At 44.4% G+C, this 8636-nt stretch overlaps 1 protein-coding gene and 1 long non-coding RNA gene across 2 annotated transcripts; one reads left to right on the top strand and one right to left on the bottom strand.

Annotated features, from left to right (window-relative positions):
* Nucleotides 1–2205: 2205 nt before the first annotated feature.
* LOC123087991 (uncharacterized) lies at nucleotides 2206–8341 on the bottom strand. The gene is made up of 2 exons (XR_006441636.1): nucleotides 8153–8341; nucleotides 2206–2778 (listed from the first exon to the last, which is right to left on the bottom strand). It is a non-coding gene; the product is annotated as an uncharacterized lncRNA (long non-coding RNA).
* LOC123087990 (probable leucine-rich repeat receptor-like protein kinase At1g35710) lies at nucleotides 4524–8061 on the top strand. Its single transcript, XM_044510125.1, has 2 exons — nucleotides 4524–7623; nucleotides 7715–8061. Exons 1-2 carry the CDS (start codon nucleotides 4608–4610, stop codon nucleotides 8002–8004), a joined length of 3306 nt encoding a protein of 1101 aa, XP_044366060.1. The 5' UTR covers nucleotides 4524–4607; the 3' UTR covers nucleotides 8005–8061.
* Nucleotides 8342–8636: the final 295 nt, after the last annotated feature.

The raw sequence follows: 8636 nt of genomic DNA, 5'->3' as shown, positions 1-8636 counted from the left end.
TCACTATTCTGACCTTTTTAACAATCTTTGTCACAAAATGAACTCAACATGAAAGTATTTCACAATCTGACCCTTTTAGCAACGCCATAGCTCGTGGCGTTTTTTCTCCATACAGAAACGCCGAAGTAGCTCGCGTTTCAAACCCACATACGAACGCCAAGCTAGCTAGCGCTTCCGACCCACATGGAAACGCCAAGCAAGTTGGCGTTTCCGCCCAGACAGAAACGCCATGATCGTTGGCGTTTGTGGCAGAAACTCCCGCCGCCGTAAGTATATTAGCAAGTGGTTAAAATATAGAAGCATGCCTGAAGATGCTAGTACTACTTATGGCCAGGTATCGCTATTGCTTGAGCATGCACCCGCTGCCGTTGGATCGCTAGCATGGACATGACTGGTCAGACATGAGACATGAGTTGTCATCGTACTTGTACCGCGTACAATAAAAGATGGCTTTTCTTTATTTTTGTAGCAACGTTTTACCTTTTGACTGGGATGGGGAGATTCCCTGCTAAGCTGCATGCATACAGGAGGGTGAAAGAGACGTCGGCAACCAGGGTCTCATGCATGTGCGCGCCTATCGGGCTAAGCAGGCAAAGTGAGTTTATGCCACAAACGCCAATGATCATGGCGTTTCTGCCTTGGCGTTTCCATGTGAGTCGGAAACGCTAGCTAGCTTGGCGTTCGTATGTGGGTCTGAAACGCGAGCTACTTCGGCGTTTTTGTATGGAGAAGAAACGCCACGGGCTGAGGCGTTGCTAAAAGAGTCAGATCGTGAAATACTTTCATATCGAGTTCACTTTGTGGCAAAGATTGCTGAAAAGGTCAGAATAGTAATTTCGGCCGTCCATGGGACCCTTTCTCTGCCAATGTCGTCTTTGCTTCATTGGTCCCACGGAACCATCTCTTTCGTTTTGGAAATCATCGTATCTACCATGCTAGTCTCAGCTTCATAGGTAATTGGGTGTGTCTAATTAACAAACAGCCGTCTGATTTTTATATTGGGCTTACGTCGTTTTTTAAGCCAATTGCAATGCACCAGCTGTCCTACACCTGCTATGTACGTTCAACACCTCCCTGCTCTGACGGCCCCCAAAAACTTACAATGGGTTTGGACTTTGGACGTTGAAGAAACTGAACCGAACATCAGGCTAGGAGATGGATGGTGCATAGAGCAACATAAAGAGGTACCACATGACACATTTGGTAAGCAATCCAAAAAGAAGCCCCTATGTAAAAATGCTCTGGCTTTCCTCTTCTAGCTCAAATGTGATGCAAAACAAAAAACAAAAAACAGAAAAACATGTATATGACAAGAAGAAAATAACAAATAGAACAAGTACAAAGTTACGATGAAGATGACACTTACTAATGGAGATATCTACAAAATGTCGATGATTTCTTGCGTGTTCAATGTGTTTTCTGTGCTTTTAGAGAGTTTATTCACTCAATTTGCCTGCAGCGCGCCCACAAGCCTTTTCTATCTAATACCTCCGTTCACAAATATAAGATGTTTTGGATATTTCAATATGGACATACGAACTGAAATGAGTGAACACACACACTAAAACGTGTGTCTATATACATCTGGTTCACAAAAGAGTTAGGGCATCTTATATTTGAGAACAGAGGGGGTATATTTTTGCGGACTTTTCTCACTACTAGAACATGGAAAATGCAGCTATCCCTAACGTTCAGTTTTCATCATTTTTTTCCCATAAAACATTTCTCATCATTTTTTCCCATAAAACATTTCTCTGCAAAAAATGGACAGTACCTTGTTGCTTCCCTGAACAAGTGATAGTACCATATTATTTCCTGAAGAAAACTGATAGTACCTTGTTCTTTCCTGAATAATTGAGAGATACTCAACACTGAGGGTTATTCACTCAAAAAAGAAAGAATAAGCGCCGGGTGTATGCGGGAAACCAAAGACGGAGCAAACATCTACTAAAAAAGTCTATGTAATCATCGCTAAGGATACATGCATATCACTAAAACAAACTTTAGAAGTAAACTTGTGCCACTGACAAAAGCCACTAAACAAAAATCAGAAAAAAGAAACGTAAATAACCGGGGAAACTAAAGGGAGTAGGAAGAATGGAAGATGGACATATAATGAAGGACTGTCTACTTACCTAACTAATGCTTGGGCCAAAAGGAATAAATAAAAGAAAATGAAAAGATAAGAAAGAAGATAATATCATCTGAAAGGCTGAACGATGAGTAAAACTCATGAATGGTAAATAGAACAATTATGTGTGCTCTCTGAACATTGACTGGTGGTGAGTCAACTATTATAAGAAAATGACTGATAATAATAAACATTGATTGAACAATAGACTAAGAACAATCATCTCGAGCTTATTGCTGACCTTTGTCTTGCATTTTATTAACACATCCGCTCCAACCTCAAGTCCAGTCCTCGTAAGAAACTTCTTCCATCCATGCTTGAAGAAGATCCGACCATCGGTTGCGGTGTTGTACTCGGTCCTAGTGAAGCTCTTTTTGCCCAAGCTTAAATGAGTGAATCAACTACAGTCTAAAATAAGTGACTCAACCACAAGACTGATGTTGGGACACTGATCAACTAAATGAAACAAGACTGAAATCATAAAAACTGAAGCACAGCCGCCCGGAGCCGCCCCAAGGGGAATCATCTCAGGTAACAAAGGCCAGCAAAATTTAGCTCGATTGAAAAACAGAACAAGGCTTGTGCCCTTGCTATTCTACTTGGCAGAGAAGAACTCAAGAAAAAATGTGATCACCTTCCTGCAAAGACTGAATTTAAATTGATAAGTCTTAGAAAAGACAGAACAACAATACACTTGAACCCAGCGGGATGAAACCTGAGTGAATGAATAATTCTGATAATTGATCATCCGCTGGATATACTAAGATAACAATTATAATGCACAAACTAAAAAAATACACTGATAGCTTACTTAATTAATAGGTTCAAACTGGCTACTAACCACACACATGAGTTTTGAAAAAGATACATCGGTGCTGTTATTCTTTCAGGAATGAATAGCATGGGTGCTGCCTATGTGACACCATAATTAAGTGTCCATGACTAAAATGAAAAACAGAAAAAGACACATACTGAAACCTGAAAATAACACCTACCGTCGACTGATGCCGCTACTGGAACCAGAAAATGACACCTACTGGAACCAGAAACTGATGCCGCTACTTTTTAAGAAACTGAAACCTGAAGAACTTGGGTACAAAGACTACACTACTAAAACTTAAACCTGAAACTGAATACTTGAGTACAGATATTGAATCCTGAAGTTGGCTACAAATACTACACTTGGGTCCTTGATGCCAATGTATAGCAAAGATGAACTTCCAGCGATCAGTTTTCAGAAAAAAGAGACACCGGAAAACGCAAAAAAGAAGAGTGAAGAAACACTAGAATGAACTGAAGATACTGATGCTCTCTGAACATTGACTGCTGAGTCAACTATCTGAACATTGACTGTTACTAAACATGCTACAGAATTTAGACTAACAGAAGATGTGACGACGATCTGAACAACTACTAAAACTGAAATACTGAAACTGAAGAGAGAACACGCAGTTATCAACTAATGAAATATTAATAAAATGAGAGCCAAAGATTTTGGAAGCTGAATTTCAGAATGACCGAAAAAATGAACAAATGAAAGCTGAAAGACAGAAAATAAAGAAAAGACCCAACACTGAACAACAACGAAAAAGTAAAATGAAGTACACTGATAACTGAAAAAAAAACTGTTTGAAGGCTGATATATAACTAAAATCTCAGGACTGAATGACTAAAGAATGATGTAGGCTTGAAGAATGAGAAACATAAAGAGCTAAGAGCACTGAACATTTACTAAACAGATGGATTCCCATTTACTAAACTGATGAATTGCGTGGATATGTGCCTGCAAAAAAAATCAGGAGCGTTCCTAACGCTCCCCCCCCCCCCCCCCCCCCCCCCCCCCCCCCCCGACTGAACAGAAAAGTCAAAGAAAAATGAGACCCAAGACACACGAACCCGAAAAACCCAACAATAAAAAAGCCACAACGACCTGGTACGCGGAGACCGAGGACAAACCAACACGCAGAGATTCGTGTGAATCCGACGGACAGAAAAACGGCTAGAGCCGAATTTAAAAACAGACATCTGAAAAATAGTAAAACTGTAATTATAAACTGCCTAATAATTACTTATAAATCGTTGCTAACGCGCTCATAGTGAAACGAAAGGGATGACAACAACACGCTCAATTGATTATAAGCCGTTGCTAACACAAACTAGAATAATCACTCCAAGACTTTATTTTATTCTCTTGAGTGCGGTACGGAACACATGCCCGGGACGTTGGCAACTACAGTACTATTTTTTTTATTCAATCACACAGGAAAACGCGCTGGATGTTCCTACCTAATCATGAAGTCAGCCAAGCCGTGGATGTTCCGGAGCAGCGGTGGCCTTTCTCTCAACTCTCTACCACGCCTTTCTCTCAACTCTCTACCACATAGTACCACCGACAGAACTTGTCGAATCCATGGCTACTCCTGCCTCAGGGTGACCATGGCTCCATCTCCTCGCCATCCTGCTGCTTCTCCCTTCCATGTTCGGTGAGGCAAAGGCCGCAGCACGGCGAGGCACTTGGTTCACAGCCCAGATAGCAGCGCTGCTCCGATGGAAATCCAGCCTGACAAGCATCAGCAGCGGTTCAGCCTTGAGCACCTGGAGCCCCGGCGTCCACCCCTGCAACTGGACGGGCATCACCTGCCGCCGTGCAGCTCAAGGCCCGGCCATCACTGGGATCTCCCTCCCAGGAGCTGGCCTTGCCGGGCGGCTGGACGTGCTCAACTTGCAGCCCCTGTCCTTGCTCACCAGCCTTGACATCAGCAACAACTTCCACCTCTCAGGACGGATTCCACCGACCGTCGGCATGCTCCCCATGCTTTCCATGCTCAACTTCTCCGGTAACCAGCTCACCGGAGGCATACCTCCGGCCATCGGTGAGCTGGGGAGCCTCACCGTGATGGACCTCTCCTTCAATGGCCTCACAGGTACCATTCCTGCAAACATTGGCAGGCTTCAGTCCTTGCAAAGTCTCCGGTTATACCATAACAACTTAACTGGAATTATTCCTCCTTCCCTCACCAACCTAACATTGCTCAGAGATTTAAGTCTGTTCACAAACCATCTTACTGGTTCAATCCCCGTAGAGCTCGGGAAACTCGCTGCTTTGGAAGAGCTAGATTTGGCTGATAACTATCTGACCGGTACTATTCCGAGCAGCATTGGAAACCTTACTAAACTAGGCTACTTAGGACTGACCCAAAACTTGCTTATTGGTCCCATTCCTCACGAGATGACACACCTTATTAATCTTACCGTGCTCATGATATCACACAATCAATTCACGTCCACAATCCCTGCAGCAATCACAAACTTAACCAAGTTGCAACTGCTAGGAGCCAGCAGGAGCAACTTAAGTGGCCACCTTCCTGAACAAATAGGATCACTCACTGATCTTCGTGAGGTCTACCTTTTCGGTAATAAACTTACCGGGAGCATTCCTTTGAGTCTCGGAAATTTGACAATGCTCACATATCTGTACCTGTACGAGAACAACTTGTCTGGGTCCATTCCTTATGTGCTAGGGAATCTTGCAAACCTTCAGGAGCTTAGCCTCTCCTCCAATGCTTTAGATGGTGATCTGCCATCTAGCATGGGAAACATGACTTCCCTCACCTCCCTTCGCCTTCAAAACAATAGCTTTTCTGGCACAATCCCAGCTGAGCTAGGCAATCTAGGGAATTTAGTGAATCTTTACCTCTACTTCAACAAGTTCTCTGGCTCGGTCCCTCCAAGCTTTGGAAACTTCAGGGAAATGACAGATTTGAGGCTGTCAGGCAATAGACTGTCTGGACCTTTGCCTCACACATTTTCAAACCTCACCAATTTAGTGGACATTGAGTTGAGTTACAACAATCTCAGCGGACACGTGCCTGACTTATGCCAGGGCAAAAAACTCCAATGGTTTTCCGCAACTACCAACCAATTTAGTGGATCCTTTCCAGGAAGTTTCAAGGACTGCTGCTCCTTAATCATCCTCGACATCATGTATAATCAGATGGATGGAGATATAGCACAACAGCTTGGGGTGTACCCACATCTGAAATTTGTTGGGTTAACTTCAAACAAACTGCACGGTCAGCTTTCAACAGACTGGGGTTCATGCGGTAACTTGACAGAACTGCGTTTAGGAGGAAACATGATTACTGGTCATATACCTCGTGAGCTCACAAAGCTAACCAAACTCAGAAAACTCGACCTCCATTTGAATAGGTTGACAGGGGAGATACCTCCTGAAATTGGCAAACTAGTCAACCTATATTTGCTAGACTTGAGCCAAAATAATATATCTGGATGCATTCCTCAAAACATTGGTCAAATGGATGCTCTTGAGGTTCTCGACCTGTCAAGCAATCAACTAGATGGAAGAATACCAGAAGAAGTTGGGAAATGTGCGAGACTACAGTCCATGAAACTGAACAACAACAGCTTAAACGGCAGCCTTCCTGGTTCCATAGGCAAACTGATTCACCTACAGACAACCCTTGATGTCAGCCATAACAGCCTACATGGTGCCATTCCTCCAGAAATAGGAAATCTAGATATGTTGGTAAGCATAAACCTCTCCCACAATCAATTCAGTGGAAGCATTCCAGACACGGTAGCAGGACTCCGAAGCATGTCCGTATTTGATGTGTCCTACAACAGATTACAAGGCACAGTTCCGGGAAGGATCCATAATTCCTCGGCAGAATGGTTTATTCACAATAGAGGTCTCTGCGGGGAGCTGGCTGGCCTTCCGTCTTGTCATTCTTCTGCTGCAAATCATCAGAAAAAGAACCAAATCTTCATGTTAAAAGTGGGTATCCCTGTTTTTGTGGCTATTACTTGTATAGCTGCATGCATCTTCTTCACTTTGATTTTGAGGAAGAAATCCTCTTCTAGAGAAAGTGCCATTGTAAAGAGAGCGGACCTCTTCTCCATATGGAACTTCGATGGTAAAATAGCTTTTGAGGATATCATCAATGCAACGGATAATTTTGATGAAAAACATTGCATTGGAAGGGGGGGATTTGGTAATGTCTACAAGGTGGATCTCCCAGATGGACAAGTGGTTGCAGTGAAGAAGCTTCATCCTATTGAGGAAGGGATGCATGATGAGCAATGCTTTCGTCGTGAGATTGAAGTACTAACAAAAGTCCGTCAGCGCAGCATTGTCAAGCTGTATGGATTCTGTTCCCATACGCAGTACAGGTTCCTGGTTTGCCAATACATAGAAAGGAGGAGTCTAGCCTCAATCCTGAGCAACAACGACCAAGCAATCCAATTTGATTGGCAGAAAAGAGCAGTTCTCATCAAGGATGTTGCGCAAGCTATTTCCTACCTACACCATGGTTGTGATCCACCTATAATCCATCGGGACATAACAAGTAGCAACATTTTGCTAGATTCTGAATACAATGCCTTTGTCTCGGACTTTGGCACGGCAAGGATATTGAAGCCCGATTCATCGAACTGGACCGCACTGGCGGGGACATACGGCTACATCGCACCAGGTAACCTGACTACCCCAGTGCAAGCTGTTGGTTAATTACATAGCTCCTTCAAAAACAATCCCTTGTAACTATGCTTCCTTGCTTGATGCAGAACTTTCTTACACGCCCTTGGTCACCGAGAAATGCGATGTCTACAGCCTCGGCGTTGTGATGCTGGAGGTGCTGATGGGGAAGCATCCAGGAGAATTCCTAAACAGACCTGCAGCTGCGCAAGAACAAGACATGATACTTCAAGAGCATCTCGACCACCGTCTTCCCACGCCCAAGACCGACGAGGCGCGGGATATCAATCGGCTAATATCGGTGGCGTTTCAGTGCCTACAAGATTCCCCTCATGAGAGGCCAGACACGCAGCAGATCCATCGAGCTCTCGGTGTATGAATAGATCCTGATTCCCTGAGTTGCATACAGTGTAGTCACATACTAGTACAGTATTGATGATTAATAAGCTGCAAATATGGTCGCAAAAGATTGATGCATTGCATTGTTATATGGTCGGAATCAAGAATGAATTCCCTATCAAGCTCACCTCATAACAACCTGGGATCTTCGCCCAGGACTCGCGGCAGCTCAGGACGCATCCCTTTCCAATTAGTAATGGCTTTGTCTTGGCTCTCCCCTTATTCTCTCCTCTCCGGCCGGCGAATCACCCATCGACGGCGGCACTTTGCTTCTTTTTATCTCCAACGGCGGGCGGCGGCGGGGGTAGGGAAGAAGGTACGGGACAGCCGCAGAGCATTTTGATGGGCCTTGGACGACAGAAATAGAAAGCCCATTGTTCACAGCCCTTGTTATCCAAGGTCGGCCCAATAGGAAATTCAGCAGGGAGCGACTATTCATTCGTAGCGACTTCCCATACCTGGCCATGGCCAGCCAGGCCCAGATGGCCCGACCCGACCTGACCTTGCCCATGGGCCTGGCCTGTGCCTAGATTTTGAGCCCGATGGCTGGGCCGGGCCTGACTCGGGCCTGTCGTATTTGCAGTTAAAGAAAGAGGTCTGGCCCGACGCCCG

The sequence above is a fragment of the Triticum aestivum genome, chromosome 4A (genome assembly GCF_018294505.1).
Source record: "Triticum aestivum cultivar Chinese Spring chromosome 4A, IWGSC CS RefSeq v2.1, whole genome shotgun sequence".
Taxonomy (NCBI): domain Eukaryota; kingdom Viridiplantae; phylum Streptophyta; class Magnoliopsida; order Poales; family Poaceae; genus Triticum; species Triticum aestivum.
The sequence above is the reverse complement of the archived record's forward strand: the minus strand, read 5'-3'. Positions and strand labels throughout refer to the sequence as shown.

Bases quoted from the DNA above. Each gene is read 5' to 3' on its own strand.
- LOC123087990 (XM_044510125.1), top strand. From the start codon at position 4,608: ATGTTCGGTGAGGCAAAGGCCGCAGCACGGCGAGGCACTTGGTTCACA. The intron at 7,624-7,714 runs GTAACCTGACTA...TGCTTGATGCAG, and splicing joins ATACGGCTACATCGCACCAG to AACTTTCTTACACGCCCTTG.